The 19,299-nt window shown below is 40.6% G+C and overlaps 1 protein-coding gene across 1 annotated transcript in view; it reads left to right on the forward strand.

The window, feature by feature from the left end:
• The window catches only part of zanl (zonadhesin, like), a 56,503-nt gene that overhangs the window by 20,579 nt on the left and 16,625 nt on the right, over positions 1-19,299 (forward strand). The window contains exons 26-53 of the mRNA XM_051944241.1: positions 2,547-2,740; positions 2,864-3,005; positions 3,442-3,686; positions 4,068-4,216; positions 4,312-4,440; positions 4,924-5,062; positions 5,394-5,535; positions 6,245-6,441; positions 6,733-6,871; positions 7,249-7,365; positions 7,484-7,608; positions 8,087-8,232; positions 9,308-9,451; positions 9,859-9,966; positions 10,745-10,914; positions 11,520-11,732; positions 12,064-12,341; positions 12,463-12,604; positions 13,041-13,285; positions 13,667-13,815; positions 13,910-14,038; positions 14,522-14,660; positions 14,990-15,131; positions 15,970-16,166; positions 16,458-16,596; positions 16,974-17,090; positions 17,209-17,333; positions 17,814-17,959. Of these exons, the coding sequence (XP_051800201.1) occupies positions 2,547-2,740; positions 2,864-3,005; positions 3,442-3,686; positions 4,068-4,216; positions 4,312-4,440; positions 4,924-5,062; positions 5,394-5,535; positions 6,245-6,441; positions 6,733-6,871; positions 7,249-7,365; positions 7,484-7,608; positions 8,087-8,232; positions 9,308-9,451; positions 9,859-9,966; positions 10,745-10,914; positions 11,520-11,732; positions 12,064-12,341; positions 12,463-12,604; positions 13,041-13,285; positions 13,667-13,815; positions 13,910-14,038; positions 14,522-14,660; positions 14,990-15,131; positions 15,970-16,166; positions 16,458-16,596; positions 16,974-17,090; positions 17,209-17,333; positions 17,814-17,959 (4,447 nt within the window). The remainder of the gene's footprint in view (positions 1-2,546; positions 2,741-2,863; positions 3,006-3,441; positions 3,687-4,067; positions 4,217-4,311; positions 4,441-4,923; positions 5,063-5,393; positions 5,536-6,244; positions 6,442-6,732; positions 6,872-7,248; positions 7,366-7,483; positions 7,609-8,086; positions 8,233-9,307; positions 9,452-9,858; positions 9,967-10,744; positions 10,915-11,519; positions 11,733-12,063; positions 12,342-12,462; positions 12,605-13,040; positions 13,286-13,666; positions 13,816-13,909; positions 14,039-14,521; positions 14,661-14,989; positions 15,132-15,969; positions 16,167-16,457; positions 16,597-16,973; positions 17,091-17,208; positions 17,334-17,813; positions 17,960-19,299) is intronic.

A 19,299-nucleotide genomic window follows, 5' to 3' on the forward strand; every position in this document is an offset into this window, starting at 1 on the left:
ATACACCAGCCGCTAACAGCAATGAGCTGGGAGATAGCTGGGAGGTTCCTGACCCACGGCCTGAGTGAGTCATAAAGCAGAGCAAACCCAGATCTCAATTTGTTACAGTCCTTTATAAAATATACACAAAGCAGTTGTTTGTACATGTTACCATTTGTCTTTGTCTCATCTATCTTTACATCACTAAGTATGGCGACACAACAGGTGTCCATGTTATTTAGACCTCTCTTTACCCATAATTTATAGTTGCCCTTATTAAGGCTTAAGACTTTTAATGTACAACATCTGCACGCAAAATGGGTCACTAACAGTAGCTTAAGAGAGATACGCAAACTGCAAATTTGATACAGCTACCAAAAATAGCATTTCTCTCAAACTGAGATGTTTTGTGAGACAATTCCTTTGGGGTACCAGAAACAATTGACAACCATCTGTGTGTACACAAACATGTAAAAACTACTTTACTCCTTTATATTGAATGATCAACCTCCTTTTCAGCTGTACTAACGGTGGAGGACAGGAAGACTGTGATGAAAAGGTGGAAGAAGAGGCCAATAAGCCCACCAGCTGTGGCATGATCACTGATCCCAATGGTATGATACAAACACAAACTGAGTGCTTAAAGCTGAAGACAAACATTTTACAGAACTTCCATTGCACTCATTATCACAGGAGTCATTGGAATTGACAATTTAATGTATCTGAAGCTGTAAAAGATTGATGCTCAGTGTCTGACCTCATTACTCTCAATGAGGAAGCAACAAAATCAGCACAGCAGGGAGCGGTGATGATGCTAACTTGTCTCATAGAGGAAAATCTGGGGTGCTCTATGAATGAAGACATTGTTTTATCAACACAAGTGATAAAACAACAGTGATATTAATATGGTAATGTGAAGTCTAAGTACATGGTGTTAACTGTAGTAATCCTTTCAAGCCTGACTTTTCCCTTTCCCTAAGAATGTTTTGGATGGCCTTTGTCACCTAATGAAGTAGCCTAATATACGCTGAAAATTAACATTTCAACTTTATGTTTGATCCTAACCTCAGGAATCTTTAAGGAATGCCACTCTGTTGTGCCCCCTGAGCCATACTTTGGAAACTGCGTGTATGACATGTGTGCCACTGGAGGTGAGATTGTTGACCTGTGCCAGGCCATACAGAGCTATGCTGATATGTGTGCTGCTGCAGGAGTACCCATCCCCTGGAGGAACACTACCTTCTGTCGTAAGTCTCTTTCTGTTTGTGTATTTGGCAGTATTTGGTCATTTCAGGACAAGCCGTCAAACCAGAACTATCACTCAAGGTTTTAGGATAAACGGTGTAGCTAATTGATGGAAAGATAAATATTTTTGATGTGTCATGTTATTGCATACTTATTTTTTTGGTGATTATCTGATTTATAACTTGATGACTAATATCCTTCTGTCTCCTGTCAGCTCTGAAGTGCCCCCCTGGCAGTCATTACACCCCATGTGGCCCTGCCTGCGAACAACCAAGTTGTCAGGACCCTGCAGGCCCTGGAGGCTCCTGCAACCATCCCTGTGTGGAGGGTTGCATCTGTGACCCTGGCCTTGTCCTCAGTGGAGACAAATGTGTAGCAATCAATGAGTGTGGATGTACTGATGAAGATGGAAAGTACAGGCCGGTAGGTGTGCTATACGGCAGGGCCGATGTAAAAAGAATATACACTGATCAAACAAAACCTTATGACTTCCTACCTAATATTATGTTGGTCCCCTTTATACTGCTAAAACTCCTCTGACCCAGTGGGGCATGGACACAGGACCTCTAGGGATGTCCTGTGACACTGGGATGATGGCAGTGAATTTTGAGGGTCCTGTGGGTTGCAGGGTGGGACCTACCTAGATCAGGCTTATCTTGGCACATCCCGCAGATGCTCAATTATCAGGGAAATGTGGAACCTGGGTGAACACCTTAGCTCTGTCGTGTTTCCTGGGCCACTTCTGAGCAGTTTTTGCAGTGTGCTGGAGTGCATTGTCCTGCTGAAGGTGGCAACTGACATGAAGGACTACTGTTGCCATGGAGGGGTAGGGGTTGGGGTTGGGGCAGCTTGACCTGCAATGTTTAGGTGGGTTTTACATGACAAACATACAATTGAATGTCAGGACTTAAAGTTTCCCAGCAGAACATTGTATTGGAACAAGATGATCAATGTTATTCACTTCACGTCAGTGGTCGGAATGTTGTAGCTGATCGGTGTATGTTTTATGCTGATATTTTTTGTGTTTGACTGTGTATTTTTGGGCTATTGTGTAGGCTGGCGACACTTGGTTCTCGGAGACTGACTGCTCAGAGCGTTGTAAGTGCAACGGCAATGGCCACATTACCTGTGAGCCCTGGAAATGCAGCCCCTCACAGGAGTGTAAAGTGGTGGAAGGAGTGCTGGACTGTCACACCACAGGTACACGAAGCTATAGACTGCACATTAAAGTGTGAAAGTGAAGTGTGATTGTTCTTTCTTTCATTCTTTTGCACATTTATTATCCCCAGTCTTTGCTAAGATAATTCATTTTCTCTCTTTAGAAAAATGTCCTCCTAATGCAGAGTACATAGACTGCGGTCCAGCTTGTATTCCCACCTGTCAGGAACCCTCCACCAACTGTTCTGGCTCCTGTATCAGTGGCTGCTTCTGCAAACCAGGGTATCTCTTCAAGGGAAAACGTTGTGTGCCAGTGGACAAATGTGGCTGTCTGGATGACGACAATAACTATTATGAGGTTTTATATCCTAATATTCCCATATGCTTAATTTTCTGTTTCATAAAAAAAATTAAAGGGACAAGATCTGATGCATTATGTTGAGCGATGTTGCTTTTGTGACATGTGTTCATTTTGTTTCAGCCTGGCGAAGTTATATTTGGAGATGGCTGTTCAAAACTGTGCCACTGTGCAGGAAACTACACTTTGGAATGCGTAGATAACTCCTGTGACCCCACTGAAGAGTGTCGAGAAGTTAATGGTGTTTCAGGGTGTTATCCTAAAGGTAACAATGTTTGGCAACATGTAAAAGAATTATTTTGAACATTGCATGGTCGATTCATCTCTGAAGGTGAAAATGTTTAGGACTGATTACAACAGTGTAATTACTGACTGACAATCCAATGCTTTAGGGACTATCACTAAGCCAACAGTCAGTCATAAGGCATAAAAGTGTGTTCCTGAATATGAGCTGTCAAGTGAGCAACCGCAAATCGTAAAATGATAGTCTCCAGTGATGAAATACAAAAACATGCCTTGCAAATCTTAACACTCTATCACTCACTGATTATTCTGTATTTGTGTTGTTACATTTAAGCAGTAATATGAGACTGAGACTGGGTCTTAGCTAGGGGTTTTCTTAAATAACTGCTCAGCCCACCGAAATATATTTGTAACAAAATAAATGCAAATGTACACTTTCTCATATGTTATCATCTTAGATACATCCACATGCATAGCAACTGGTGATCCTCACTACACCACCTTTGACAAACGCAAGTACAACTTCATGGGCAGCTGCAGCTATCTGATGTCTGGACCCTGTAATAAAACAACTGAGCCATACTTTGAGATCCATGCTGACAACGAAAATCGCCACAACAATCATAAGGTCTCCTATTTGAAGGCTGTGCATGTGTATGTGTACATGAAGAAGATCTCCATTCTCAAAGGCGGCACCGTGCAAGTAAGAAATGTGGCAATGACCTGCAGAACTAACACAACTGTTTTACAAACAGGGTGACACCATGACAAAAAGTCACACCAACTAGCCCTGGCAGGTGACCATCGTCTGGTTCTGCTGGAATTGTTTTCCTGTATAAATGGGGAATTGTAGAGTTTCACTCTGTGACATTGTAAGGTTACCTTACAGCGCATGTATGCATAGTTTATACGAGGGCTGTTATTATCAATTAACTTCTGCAAAGTATAAATATACTTTTTTGGCTACTAATGCCATTATTTTGACATAAATAACTGAAAGCTCTGTACATACACAGTTTCCATTAATTGGCTGAATTCTACATCTTCAATCATTAAGTTATTCACGCCTGCTTTTGTCATTAAGGTGAATGGAACCAATGTCAACATACCAGTGAGTCTGGCCCCAGATGTTTCTGTGTTCAAGGCTGGAAAGCACTACACTGTGTCCATGAGCTTTGGTGTAACTGTTCGCTATGATGGAAACCACTTCATGGACATCAAAGTGATTAAAGAGTGAGTGGATGTATTGACATAAAGCTGAAAATATGATTGAAAATAGAGTTTGGTTCCACAGAACTCTGTCTTACTTGTTTTCTTGTCATCTGCAGCTATGCAGACCAGCTGTGTGGTTTGTGTGGAGATTACAATGGAAATGCTAAAGATGACTTCCGTAAACCAGATGGAGCCTTGACCAACAATGCCAATGACTTTGGAGACAGCTGGAACACTGATCCAGAGTGAGTATTGCACAAATACAAGCATACACATTTTTAAAAAACAACCTAAATACACAAAAACACTGCGTCTATCTTTGTTAGTCTATATCAATTTGTGTACTCTGTGTCACTGCACAATGGTCATCATGTTTCTTAATTGTCTAGTTTGTCCTCATAGACTTTCCTGCAGTAAAGTTGAAGTATTAATAGAGGGCACTTAAAAACCACGAATGACTGCCATAGGATTTTTGTGTTCAGTAATGTCAGGACTTCGTCACAATTAATGCATCAACTGAGGAAATGACACAAAATAAGAAAAGTCAGACAGAAGAAAAAACAACATTTGACTGCTTTTGAGAAAACATGATACAAAAGCTATCACAACTCCACAGCAGGATGAAATACCTCTTCTTAATTCTTACTTATGGGCACAGATCACCTATTCCCTCACAATTGCTTTTTGAAGAAAACATAGCTTGTTTAACTGAATTACTGTGCTGACAGATGTAACAAGAAACCCAACACCACCATCCCTGGGTGTGATGAAGAAGAGCAGGAACTGTATGAGGGCTCTGAATACTGTGGCATCCTGCTGGACAAGAAGGGTCCCTTTGCTGTGTGCCACCCCAAAGTCAACCCCAATGTATGTATACACACACACACACACACACACACACACACACACACACACACACACACACACACACACACACACACACACACACACACACATACAGTGTGTAGCATAAACCAATGTGAAGTTCTATGCTTTCAATGAGTTTGGAGGTGATGAGTGTGTGTGCGTCTGTGTGTGTGTGTGTGTGTGTGTGTGTGTGTGTGTGTGTGTGTGTGTGTGGCTGGGGTGTACCTTAGAAGGGTTTACTTTAGAAGATTCTAAAGCAACATAATGGTCAAAAAGCAATGAGAACCTTTTATTATGCATTGAAGCTAAACAAACTAACTGTATGTCTTAGGACTACTTCCGGGACTGTCTCTTTGACTTATGTGAGCTGGATGGAGCCCATCGAATTCTCTGTGAGGCCATCGAAGCCTATGTAAATGAATGCCAGGACCGTGGGGTAAACATTGGACCCTGGAGGGATGAAGACTTCTGCCGTGAGTTGGGTGAATGAGTGGATTGATGGAGAAATGATACCTCGAGGGAAGTAGGTTGGGTTAGATGGAAGCAGCAAGAGAAGTAGTGGGCTTCTCATGCTTTTTTACTTTATTTAGTCAGTCAAGTGAACTTCTGAGTCAGTAAAGATAGAAATTAGTCACTAAACTAGAAATGTCTGTGTAAAGTTGAATATGGTCTAAATGTGTGATTGGATTTGTCACATCATGGATAATGTTATTATTAACCAACCAGCAAAATTTGAATGGTTGAAAAAGCAGAAAGTACAATAAACATATGTCAATCAGGTTTTAAAATGATTTAAATAAATAAGCAGTAGTCTCTGCTCTGAAACATTGGGGACGTGCCTGCTGAAGGTGCTGACATTATGGTCAATCATGGAAAAGGTCCAGCCTCTCTTAAGCATTAAATACCATTCAAATCATGATTCTTTGGCTCCCGAAAGGTTTGAAAGTTTGAAGGTTTGAAAGCTTTCACACCAGCCCAAATGAACCATATTAACTGAACATGCAGACCTTGGTTTGTAACCAAAGATTAGGTGTGATATAACGATATGCAACGAAGATATGGAATGTTTTCCAGCAGATGTTAAACACTGTATATAAACCTTTAAAATTTGCTACAAGGGTGAGTTATGAAGACAAATATTCCCGCCTTATTACTGACTGCAGCTTCTTGTCCTCTCTTCAGCGCTGAGCTGCCCCCCAAATAGCCACTATGAGCTCTGTGCAGACAGCTGTCAAGAGACGTGTACTGGTAAGCCTCCCTCCTGTGCTGGCCCCTGTTCTGAGGCCTGCGTTTGTGATTCCGGCTACGTCCTGAGTGCTGGCAAGTGTGTAAAGGAGACTGCGTGTGGCTGCACCTATACCAATGGCCAGTATTATAAGGTACAGTGAAGTTGCCCTGGTAGGTCAGCAGAGACTGATGTTTGAGCACGTGTATCAAGCTGTCAGTTTTATTTTTTTAAATCAATATCACAAATCAAAAATTTGCTTCTGTGTACAACTTGCAACACTTAATCCTTCGACCCTTGAGGCAGACAATGAAAAACTTTGGTGGCTCCTTCACTCAGTATATTTCTGTCCTCTTATGTACATTTTCATGGAAAAACATTTACAAAACCAGCAAAGGTTCCCACAATGTTTGCTGAATTATTGGTTGTGATGTTTGTGTCTCAGCCTGGAGAGGAGTTTTATTTGGAAGACTGTAAGCTGAAGTGTACGTGCAATGCTCCCTTCGTTACCTGTGCACCTTCTGATTGTCCACCGCTGCACGAGTGCAAACTCCAGGATGGAGACCTGGGCTGCTATCCCACTGGTAAATTTACACAAACTACACTATTTGACATGTGGCAACTGGAATGGATAAGAAGTATGCACATACAATATTAAAAATGAACAGAATCCTCTGCGATGAAAACTCCACCAAAACAACATATTTCCAGTGTAACCTGCAGCAGTTCATTGTTAACAAAATAACCTGTTTTTTGGCTTGGAATATGAACAGACAAGAAAAATGAAACTGAGCAAGAGAAGTTGAGAAATGGCTTCACTCTCAGTGATAGTAGTTAATGTGTGTAGGCATACCCTGTTTGACAAACTCAGTGTAATTACCTGAAATATCTTGGAGTTGAGAGTTCAGCTGTGCTGTCGTGTGATGCTAACAGGTTCATGCTACTTGTCTGTCTCTCTCAGGTTCTCAGGACTGTGTGGTGTCTGGAGATCCTCACTATTCCACGTTTGACGATAAGTACTACACCTTCATGGGAACTTGTACCTACACGCTGGCCAGGACATGCAAGAATGACACAGGTAGTAACAGGTTTAGATATTTATTTATATCAGTGTTTCATTATCATTGTATCATTACCAATATCAGCCAATATTAATTTTAATATTAGAACATAATATTCTTGGCTTTCATGAGCAGGTCCCTGGTTTTCTGTGGAGGGAAAGAATGAGGAGAGAGGAGTGTCAGGGGTGTCCTACCTCAGAAAACTCTATGTCACAGTGGATGGCATCACCGTGACCCTGTTGAAATCCAAGATAACACTGGTCAGTAGAAATAATATTTACACCAGTACATGATATCATTTTTGTTTATAAATGTAGATATACATACAAGCTGTCGATGTCACAAAAGACTGACAGTGCAAAACATGTGCCCACTCACATGCCACACACACCAGCTGTTACAGTCACTGTATCAATCTTAATCCTCTGGTTTAGTGAAATCACTTCTCAAAGCCTGTCTCTTGTTCTCTTCATTTTTTTATTTGACCTTATGCCTTTTCCTTGACTTATATTTCTTTCAATGCCATAATCCCAGAAATCCATCCACACTATTTTTCCTGATCCTTTCTTGTTAGATCTGTTTCCTCAGTGTCAGTGTTGTATCAGCTTATCCATGAAATTTAAAATTGGAAACAGTAAACCAACCCAATAAACTGATAATATGTGGTTAATACTGATTTAATCTGCAGCTTCTGTGTAGCATTGCCTCATGTCATTTCTTTCTCCATCTCTTTGGCAGGTGAACGGACTGCAGGTAGCCTTGCCTCATTCCCCCTCTCCTCTCATGTCTATAACTCTCGCTGGTCAGTTCGTCACCGTGCAGACAACCTTTGGTCTGAGGGTGCGTTGGAATGGAGACCATTATGCTCAGATCACAGTTCCAAGGTTAGTATACAAGTTTGTTTAAAGGTATTTTGACATTTAAACAAGCCTGAATTGTTACTCTTCTGTTGTTTTTGCTGTGGAAACTCTTCTATTACTGGTGAAATATATTCATAAACCTTTGTGCATTTTGCTGTGTCTTTTATCATTCCACATATTTGTCTGAAATGATGAATAGAATCGTGAGTTTAATATTCCTGCATGGAATTTGCTTTGTAAACAGCTGCTCCAATATGTGAAAGTTGTAGAATTTTATAAGATAACAAGAAATATGACACAATTCAAAAATGCATTGAAATCGTCATGTGCCTTGTCTAGAGGGAATTAAACTTTCTGGGGTGAGATCTTATTACTGCATAAGAGGTGCTCAATAAACAGCATGGTAGACCCCCTCCTCTGTTTAGGGATGGCTGTTCCAACATGACATATATGGTATTCTTCATCCCTTTTTCAAAGCATCTGCTTTCTCAACCCAGAATGTGTACATTACTGGCCTTAAAGCAGATCAACAGAGCACAGCAGATACTACTCAAAGCAACAAACCAGCATTTAGTCACTTCAGACATGACAGATTTACATTCTTTGTTGTGCAAAGGGACAGCCCCATGGCCTTTATTACTGGTGTTACTGTTGGACCACCTGGTTTTACAACCATTCACATCTTCACACCTTCAGACATGTCCCAGGTCAATAATGGGCCAGAGAAGTAAAGAAACCTCTTGGATGATGCCTGAAATGTCTTCATCCAGATACACCATATATTTTCAATTCAAAAGACAAGATCTGAAGAGCATATATGTGGGAGTCTATTTTAACTGCTGAAGGTCATAGTTATTCTCAGTGCAGGTTGACACAACTAAAGAGATCAGTTCATGACAGTTGTTTAAGAAAGCTGCTGATTATCTTTGCAAGCTGTAGTTCAAAGCTCCTTATGTATCATCTATTGATGATGCCTTGGCTTATTGTATCAGATGAAGAGATTTCTTAGATTTCATGAAAGGGCCAAACAATACTTGGTCTTGTAAGTCTTACATTTTAAGACCTCATCTGTTAATCCACATTGTTCTTGTCCCTCCAGCACCTACTACGACCAGATGTGCGGTCTCTGTGGGGACTATGATGAAAACCCAGACAATGACTTCACTAAACCAGATGGCACTCTGGTAGGAAATGTCAATGACTTTGGGAACAGCTGGCAGACAGATGAGGACGAGGATGACACGTGAGTTTCTACACATTCATCTTTGTGCTGTAATCTGAGAATTTGCAGATTTACTTTGAACTTCCTTTAGGCATGCAACTAAGTTGTGTGTGACTCATAGTTGGACTTTATAATCTCTATGTCCAATTAGATAGCAATAGAAAGGGAATGAAAATAAAATAAAAACAACACATCATATCCTACGTATCCATCCTTGTATTCACCACTCATCCTTAGATGCTAACATTGGCCGAGAGGAAGAGTAAATTCAGTTTCATTCAGTTCAATTCAATTCAGTTCAGTTCAATACTATCTTCCTGCTGTCCTCGCATTCTCCTGTCAACCCAATTTCCTAAAGATTAATTCAAGTGAATGTGCAATTGATTTGAGAAGTTAAATGTTACTGTGCTTTCTGTTCTATTGATCAGGTGTACCCCAGACACAAAGCCCGATCCAGACTGTGACCCTGAACTTGAAACTGAGGTGGTGAAACCAGATAAATGTGGCAAAATTAAAGATCCTGCTGGACCCTTCAGGTGAGAACAAAGCTTTTCTTCCCATTTTTACTGACATATTCCAATTTCTTGACTGCAGTGCTTAGAGGTACCTGACTAAACACAGCTACACAGGGCAATAGTGTCACTAGTACTGATAAATCCCAAAACTAAATTTCTCCTGTTACTTTGTAGTCTCCAAAAACGGACAAACCCTCAATGACATCACCATGACATGATCATCAATAATATTTTACAAACTGTTTTATAGATGGTTAACTAGTTAAGAAACCATTACAGATACGCTGAGAAGTGCGATTGATCTGCAGTGAAAACTCACTTTGGAGTGTTAACAGTAAGCAGCACCGGACTCTGAGCTGCACCACAGAACAAACACGCTTAGGGAGGAACTTAAAGGAACCAAACCACAACCATGATTTTAACACCTCAAGACTTAGAGGCTGTGACACCTTACTGCATCAACTGAAAGGCCTCCACTGTCAATCATTTCCTTACATGTCTCAAATTAAGCATTAAACAACAAGTTAGACAAATATAATAGGAAATTCCCTCTTTCGGCACAGCAGGCTTCTGGCTAAATCGACTAATTAAATGTAACAAGTCCTCCAAGGTACTTGAAGAAGCTACCTACCTACCTGAGCTTAAAGAACTCCAACAGAAGTGGAGAAAAACTGGTACTGTTTTTAGGAAAAGTGCATATATGAGAACCATTTTTCCTATATATTTCCTCAAGCGTTCAGTGCTCTACGCCATCTACCTTCTCCTCCTCAAACTGAGCAAGTGTTTTTCTCAATTCCAGGGAATGTATCAATGTGGTGGATCCTACTCCATTCTTCCAGAGTTGTGTGTTTGACATGTGTCAGTTTCACGGCCAGCAGCATGTGCTGTGCAACCAACTGGAGGCCTACACTGATGCATGCCACAGAGCTGGGGCCACGGTGGACCAGTGGAGGACTCCAGACTTCTGCCGTAAGCCCTCAATATTTCAATATAGCAAGCTTGTTTTTCCAACAGGATTGTTTGTTCTTTTTCTTAATTTCACAACAGAGCCAGAGAATGTGTAGGGTTTTTTTTTTTTTTTCTAATATTGCTAATAAAATGCTAAAATGCAGAAATTGTGGAAAACCAGAAAGATAGCTTTGGGATAGCCAGGAAGATGATTCTCCCTCTTGTGCTGTAGTAGACTTAAACATAAAACTATGAGTGCTGCCAGCATTCTATTGATGGACTGTATTGGAAGCAATTTTTTCCAGTACAAATATGACTATTGAAGTAAATCACATACCTACACCCATTCGGTGTGTCTGCCATAGTAACTGTACATATAGTTTACCCACAGTAACACTTCAGGAGAGAAATTCTCCCTCCTTCAGCCAGTACCAGAACAAGCTCCAACATTCACCATGATCCTATCCAAACCCAAAGAAGAGACCATTTTTTTCTGTCCTGGTCTTGAACTTACCCCACCTTTGATTCCTTCTGCCTCCTCTAATTAATCAATTCATCCACATCTTTCCTACTCTTCCATTGCCCACCATTCATCCCTTTCTCCATCCCTCTGTTCTTCCATGCAGCCCTGGAATGTCCACCAAACAGCTCCTACTCACTGTGTGTCAGTTCATGTCCTGAGACATGTGTGGGTGTGGTTGGACCACCTGGCTGTGAAGACATATGTGTGGAGGGTTGTGACTGTGACCCAGGTTTCATTCTCAGCGGTGACAAATGTGTGGCATTGAAAGACTGTGGCTGTGTGGACACCAGTGGATCTTATCATCCTGTAAGTAAAAAACAAACAAACATCTAATCGCATTCCCTTTATCCTGAAACCACAGTCCAAGGCAAATTTCCCCAAGTGGGACAACAAAGCATATAATGCATATAATTTTATGTTGATATGTTTTGTGTTTGACTATGTATTTTTGGGCTATTGTGTAGGCTGGAGACACTTGGTTCTCGGAGACTGACTGCTCAGAGCGTTGTAAGTGCAACGGCAATGGCCACATTACCTGTGAGCCCTGGAAATGCAGCCCCTCACAGGAGTGTAAAGTGGTGGAAGGAGTGCTGGACTGTCACACCACAGGTATACGAAGCTATAGACTGCACATTAAAGTGTGAAAGTGAAGTGTGATTGTTTTTTCTTTCATTCTTTTGCACATTTATTATCCCCAGTCTTTGCTAAGATAATTCATTTTCTCTCTTTAGAAAAATGTCCTCCTAATGCAGAGTACATAGACTGCGGTCCAGCTTGTATTCCCACCTGTCAGGAACCCTCCACCAACTGTTCTGGCTCTTGTATCAGTGGCTGCTTCTGCAAACCAGGGTATCTCTTCAAGGGAAAACGTTGTGTGCCAGTGGACAAATGTGGCTGTCTGGATGACGACAATAACTATTATGAGGTTTTATATCCTAATATTCCCATATGCTTGATTTTCTGTTTCATAAAAAATTTAAATGACAAGATCTGATGCATTATGTTGAGCGATGTAGCTTTTGTGACATATGTTCATTTTGTTTCAGCCTGGCGAAGTTATATTTGGAGATGGCTGTTCAAAACTGTGCCACTGTGCAGGAAACTACACTTTGGAATGCGTAGATAACTCCTGTGACCCCACTGAAGAGTGTCGAGAAGTTAATGGTGTTTCAGGGTGTTATCCTAAAGGTAACAATGTTTGGCAACATGTAAAAGAATTATTTTGAACATTGCATGGTCGATTCATCTCTGAAGGTGAAAATGTTTAGGACTGATTACAACAGTGTAATTACTGACTGACAATCCAATGCTTTAGGGACTATCACTAAGCCAACAGTCAGTCATAAGGCATAAAAGTGTGTTTCTGAATATGAGCTGTCAAGTGAGCAACCGCAAATCGTAAAATGATAGTCTCCAGTGATGAAATACAAAAACATGCCTTGCAAATCTTAACACTCTATCACTCACTGATTATTCTGTATTTGTGTTGTTACATTTAAGCAGTAATATGAGACTGAGACTGGGTCTTAGCTAGGGGTTTTCTTAAATAACTGCTCAGCCCACCGAAATATATTTGTAACAAAATAAATGCAAATGTACACTTTCTCATATGTTATCATCTTAGATACATCCACATGCATAGCAACTGGTGATCCTCACTACACCACCTTTGACAAACGCAAGTACAACTTCATGGGCAGCTGCAGCTATCTGATGTCTGGACCCTGTAATAAAACAACTGAGCCATACTTTGAGATCCATGCTGACAACGAAAATCGCCACAACAATCATAAGGTCTCCTATTTGAAGGCTGTACATGTGTATGTGTACATGAAGAAGATCTCCATTCTCAAAGGCGGCACCGTGCAAGTAAGAAATGTGGCAATGACCTGCAGAACTAACACAACTGTTTTACAAACAGGGTGACACCATGACAAAAAGTCACACCAACTAGCCCTGGCAGGTGACCATCGTCTGGTTCTGCTGGAATTGTTTTCCTGTATAAATGGGGAATTGTAGAGTTTCACTCTGTGACATTGTAAGGTTACCTTACAGCGCATGTATGCATAGTTTATACGAGGGCTGTTATTATCAATTAACTTCTGCAAAGTATAAATATACTTTTTTGGCTACTAATGCCATTATTTTGACATAAATAACTGAAAGCTCTGTACATAGACAGTTTCCATTAATTGGCTGAATTCTACATCTTCAATCATTAAGTTATTCACGCCTGCTTTTGTCATTAAGGTGAATGGAACCAATGTCAACATACCAGTGAGCCTGGCCCCAGATGTTTCTGTGTTCAAGGCTGGAAAGCACTACACTGTGTCCATGAGCTTTGGTGTAACTGTTCGCTATGATGGAAACCACTTCATGGACATCAAAGTGATTAAAGAGTGAGTGGATGTATTGACATAAAGCTGACAATATGATTGAAATAGAGTTTGGTTCCACAGAACTCTGTCTTACTTGTTTTCTTGTCATCTGCAGCTATGCAGACCAGCTGTGTGGTTTGTGTGGAGATTACAATGGAAATGCTAAAGATGACTTCCGTAAACCAGATGGAGCCTTGACCAACAATGCCAATGACTTTGGAGACAGCTGGAACACTGATCCAGAGTGAGTATTGCACAAATACAAGCATACACATTTTTAAAAAACAACCTAAATACACAAAAACACTGCGTCTATCTTCGTTAGTCTATATCAATTTGTGTACTCTGTGTCACTGCAGAATGGTCATCATGTTTCTTAATTGTCTAGTTTGTCCTCATAGACTTTGCTGCAGTAAAGTTGAAGTATTAATAGAGGGCACTTAAAAACCACAAATGACTGTCATAGCATTTTTGTGTTCAGTAATGTCAGGACTTCGTCACAATTAATGCATCAACTGAGGAAGTGACACAAAATAAGAAAAGTCAAACAGAAGAAAAAACAACATTTGACTGCTTTTGAGAAAACATGATACAAAAGCTATCATAACTCCACAGCAGGATGAAATACCTCTTCTTAATTCTTACTTATGGGCACAGATCACCTATTCCCTCACAATTGCTTTTTGAAGAAAACATAGCTTGTTTAACTGAATTACTGTGCTGACAGATGTAACAAGAAACCCAACACCACCATCCCTGGGTGTGATGAAGAAGAGCAGGAACTGTATGAGGGCTCTGAATACTGTGGCATCCTGCTGGACAAGAAGGGTCCCTTTGCTGTGTGCCACCCCAAAGTCAACCCCAATGTATGTATACACACACACACACACACACACACACACACACACACACACACACACACACACACACACACACACACACACACACACACACACACACACACACACACACACATACAGTGTGTAGCATAAACCAATGTGAAGTTCTATGCTTTCAATGAGTTTGGAGGTGATGAGTGTGTGTGTGTGTGTGTGTGTGTGTGTGTGTGTGTGTGTGGCTGGGGTGTACCTTAGAAGGGTTTACTTTAGAAGATTCTAAAGCAACATAATGGTCAAAAAGCAATGAGAACCTTTTATTATGCATTGAAGCTAAACAAACTAACTGTATGTCTTAGGACTACTTCCGGGACTGTCTCTTTGACTTATGTGAGCTGGATGGAGCCCATCGAATTCTCTGTGAGGCCATCGAAGCCTATGTAAATGAATGCCAGGACCGTGGGGTAAACATTGGACCCTGGAGGGATGAAGACTTCTGCCGTGAGTTGGGTGAATGAGTGGATTGATGGAGAAATGATACCTCGAGGGAAGTAGGTTGGGTTAGATGGAAGCAGCAAGAGAAGTAGTGGGCTTCTCATGCTTTTTTACTTTATTTAGTCAGTCAAGTGAACTTCTGAGTCAGTAAAGCCAGAAATTAGTCACTAAACTAGAAATGTCTGTGTAAAGTTGAATATGGTCTAAATGTGTGTTCTGAACTTGTCACATCATGGATAATGTTATTATTAACCAACCAGCAAAATTTGAATGGTAGAAAAAGCAGAAAGTACAATAAACATATATAAATCAGGTTTTAAAATGATTTAAATAAATAAGCAGTAGTCTCTGCTCTGAAATATTGGGGACGTGCCGGCTGAAGGTGCTGACATTATGGTCAATCATGGAAAAGGTCCAGCCTCTCTTAAGCATTAAATACCATTAAAACCTGACAATCTGGAAAATCTCTCCTAGCAACTTTATTGGACTTGTACAACCTTAAATACTGGTTAGTTTGATTTTAAACCACAAACGAAGCACATTGGAGTCCATTTGACAGCTGACTGGGGCTCAATTCATGATTCTTTGGCTCCTGAAAGGTTTGAAAGTTTGAAGGTTTGAAAGCTTTCACACCAGCCCAAATGAACCATATTAACTGAACATGCAGACCTTGGTTTGTAACCAAAGATTAGGTGTGATATAACGATATGCAACGAAGATATGGAATGTTTTCCAGCAGATGTTAAACACTGTATATAAACCTTTAAAATTTGCTACAAGGATGAATTATGAAAACAAATATTCCCACCTTATTACTGACTGCAGCTTCTTGTCCTCTCTTCAGCGCTGAGCTGCCCCCCAAATAGCCACTATGAGCTCTGTGCAGACAGCTGTCAAGAGACGTGTACTGGTAAGCCTCCCTCCTGTGCTGGCCCCTGTTCTGAGGCCTGCGTTTGTGATTCCGGCTACGTCCTGAGTGCTGGCAAGTGTGTTAAGGAGACTGCGTGTGGCTGCACCTATACCAATGGCCAGTATTATAAGGTACAGTGAAGTTGCCCTGGTAGGCTAGCAGAGACTGATGTTTGAGCACGTGTATCAAGCTGTCAGTTTTATTTTTTTAAATCAATATCAGAAATCATTAATTTGCTTCTGTGTACAACTTGCAACACTTAATCCGTCAACCCTTGAGGCAGACAAGGAAGAACTTTGGTGGCTCCTTCACTCAGTATATTTCTGTCCTCTTATGTACATTTTCATGGAAAAACATTTACAAAACCAACAAATGTTCCCACAATGTTTGCTGAATTATTGGTTGTGATGTTTGTGTCTCAGCCTGGAGAGGAGTTTTATGTGGAAGACTGTAAGCTGAAGTGTACGTGCAATGCTCCCTTCGTTACCTGTGCACCTTCTGATTGTCCACCGCTGCACGAGTGCAAACTCCAGGATGGAGACCTGGGCTGCTATCCCACTGGTAAATTTACACAAACTACACTATTTGACATGTGGCAACTGGAATGGATAAGAAGTATGCACATACAATATCAAAAATGAACAGAATCCTCTGCGATGAAAACTCCACCAAAACAACATATTTCCAGTGTAACCTGCAGCAATTCATTATTAAGAAAATAACCTGTTTTTTGGCTTAGAATATGTACAGACAAGAAAAATGAAACTGAGCAAGAGAGGTTCATAAATGAAGTCACTTTCAATGATCGTAGTTAATGTTTGTAGTCATACCCTGCTTGACAAACTCAATGTAATTACCTGAAATATCTTGGAGTTGAGAGTTCAGCTGTGCTGTCGTGTGATGCTAACAGGTTCATGCTACTTGTCTGTCTCTCTCAGGTTCTCAGGACTGTGTGGTGTCTGGAGATCCTCACTATTCCACGTTTGACGATAAGTACTACACCTTCATGGGAACTTGTACCTACACGCTGGCCAGGACATGCAAGAATGACACAGGTAGTAACAGGTTTAGATATTTATTTATATCAGTGTTTCATTATCATTGTATCATTACCAATATCAGCCAATATTAATTTTAATATTAGAACATAATATTCTTGGCTTTCATGAGCAGGTCCCTGGTTTTCTGTGGAGGGAAAGAATGAGGAGAGAGGAGTGTCAGGGGTGTCCTACCTCAGAAAACTCTATGTCACAGTGGATGGCATCACCGTGACCCTGTTGAAATCCAAGATAACACTGGTCAGTAGAAATAGTATTTACACCAGTACATGATATCACTTTTTTTTTATAAATGTAGATATACATACAAGCTGTCGATGTCACAAAAGACTGACAGTGCAAAACATGTGCCCACTCACATGCCACACACACCAGCTGTTACAGTCACTGTATCAATCTTAATCCTCTGGTTTAGTGAAATCACTTCTCAAAGCCTGTCTCTTGTTCTCTTCATTTTTTTTATTTGACCTTATGCCTTTTCCTTGACTTATATTTCTTTCAATGCCATAATCCCAGAAATCCATCCACAATATTTTTCCTGATCTTTTCTTGTTAGATCTGTTTCCTCAGTGTCAGTGTTGTATCAGCTTATCCATGAAATTTAAAATTGGAAACAGTAAACCAACCCAATAAACTGATAATATGTGGTTAATACTGATTTAACCTGCAGCTTCTGTGTAGCATTGCCTCATGTCATTTCTTTCTCCATCTCTTTGGCAGGTGAACGGACTGCAGGTAGCCTTGCCTCATTCCCCCTCTCCTCTCATGTCTATAACTCTCGCTGGTCAGTTCGTCACCGTGCAGACAACCTTTGGTCTGAGGGTGCGTTGGAATGGAGACCATTATGCTCAGATCACAGTTCCAAGGTTAGTATACAAGTTTGTTTAAAGGTATTTTGACATTTTAAATGCCCTTTTTTATACATATGACATTGTAATCTTATTGTTTTTACTGAATTGTTACTCTTTTGTTGTTTTTGCTGTGGAAACTCTTCTATTACTGGTGAAATATATTCATAAACCTTTGTGCATTTTGCTGTGTCTTTTATCATTCCACATACCGGGCTTTGCAAAATTTCTGTTACACTCGGTTTCATGATTTTTAGAGACGCTTACATGTCGGAGTGAAAAAATCCATTCAATAAACTGAAAGTTCTACCTTATAGGCAGGTGTCCTTAATACAAATTTTTTTCTCCGGTGAAGTTGTATCAAGATGGAAGTCAAAAGAGTTGAGATATCTGCTCTCCTTTGTGCTGAACATCAGCCGGATGACCGTCCACAGAGTCGCGGAGAGGCTAAAGAATGGTGAAGATCTTTCAGGTCTTCACCATTCTTGAAAGATCACTAAAAGATCTTCACCATTCTTCAGCCTCTCCGCGACTCTGTGGACGGTCATCCGCCTGATGTTCAGCTGCTTGGCTCTGTCAGACTTGTTGTGGCCAGCATGAAGGAGAGCAGATATCTCAACTCTTTAGACTTCCATCTTGATACAACTTCACCGGAGAAAAAAACTGTATTAAGGACACCTGCCTATAAGGTAGAACTTTCAGTTTGTTTAATGGAATTTTTCACTCCGACATGTAAACGTCTCTAAAGATCATGCAACCGTGTAACAGAACTTTTGCAAAGCCCGGTATTTGTCTGAAATGATTAATAGAATCATGAATTTAATATTCCTGCATGGAATTTGCTTTGTAAACAGCTGCTCCAATATGTGAAAGTTGTAGAATTTTATAAGATAACAAGAAATATGACACAATTCAAAAATGCATTAAAATCGTCATGTGGCTCGTCTAGAGGGAATTAAACTTTCTGGGGTGAGATCTTATTACTGCATAAGAGGTGCTCAATAAACAGCATGGTAGACCCCCTCCTCTGTTTAGGGATGGCTGTTCCAACATGACATATATGATATTCTTCATCCCTTTTTCAAAGCATCTGCTTTCTCAACCCAGAATGTGTACATTACTGGCCTTAAAGCAGATCAACAGAGCACAGCAGATACTACTCAAAGCAACAAACCAGCATTTAGTCACTTCAGACATGACAGATGGACATTCTTTGTTGTGCAAAGGGCCAGCCCCATAGCCTTTATTACTGGTGTTACTGTTGGACCACCTGGTTTTACAACCATTCACATCTTCACACCTTGAGGCATGTCCCAGGTCAATAATGGGCCAGAGAATTAAAGAAACCTCTTGGACGA

The sequence above is a fragment of the Acanthochromis polyacanthus genome, chromosome 23, assembly GCF_021347895.1.
Source record: "Acanthochromis polyacanthus isolate Apoly-LR-REF ecotype Palm Island chromosome 23, KAUST_Apoly_ChrSc, whole genome shotgun sequence".
NCBI classification, from domain to species: domain Eukaryota; kingdom Metazoa; phylum Chordata; class Actinopteri; family Pomacentridae; genus Acanthochromis; species Acanthochromis polyacanthus.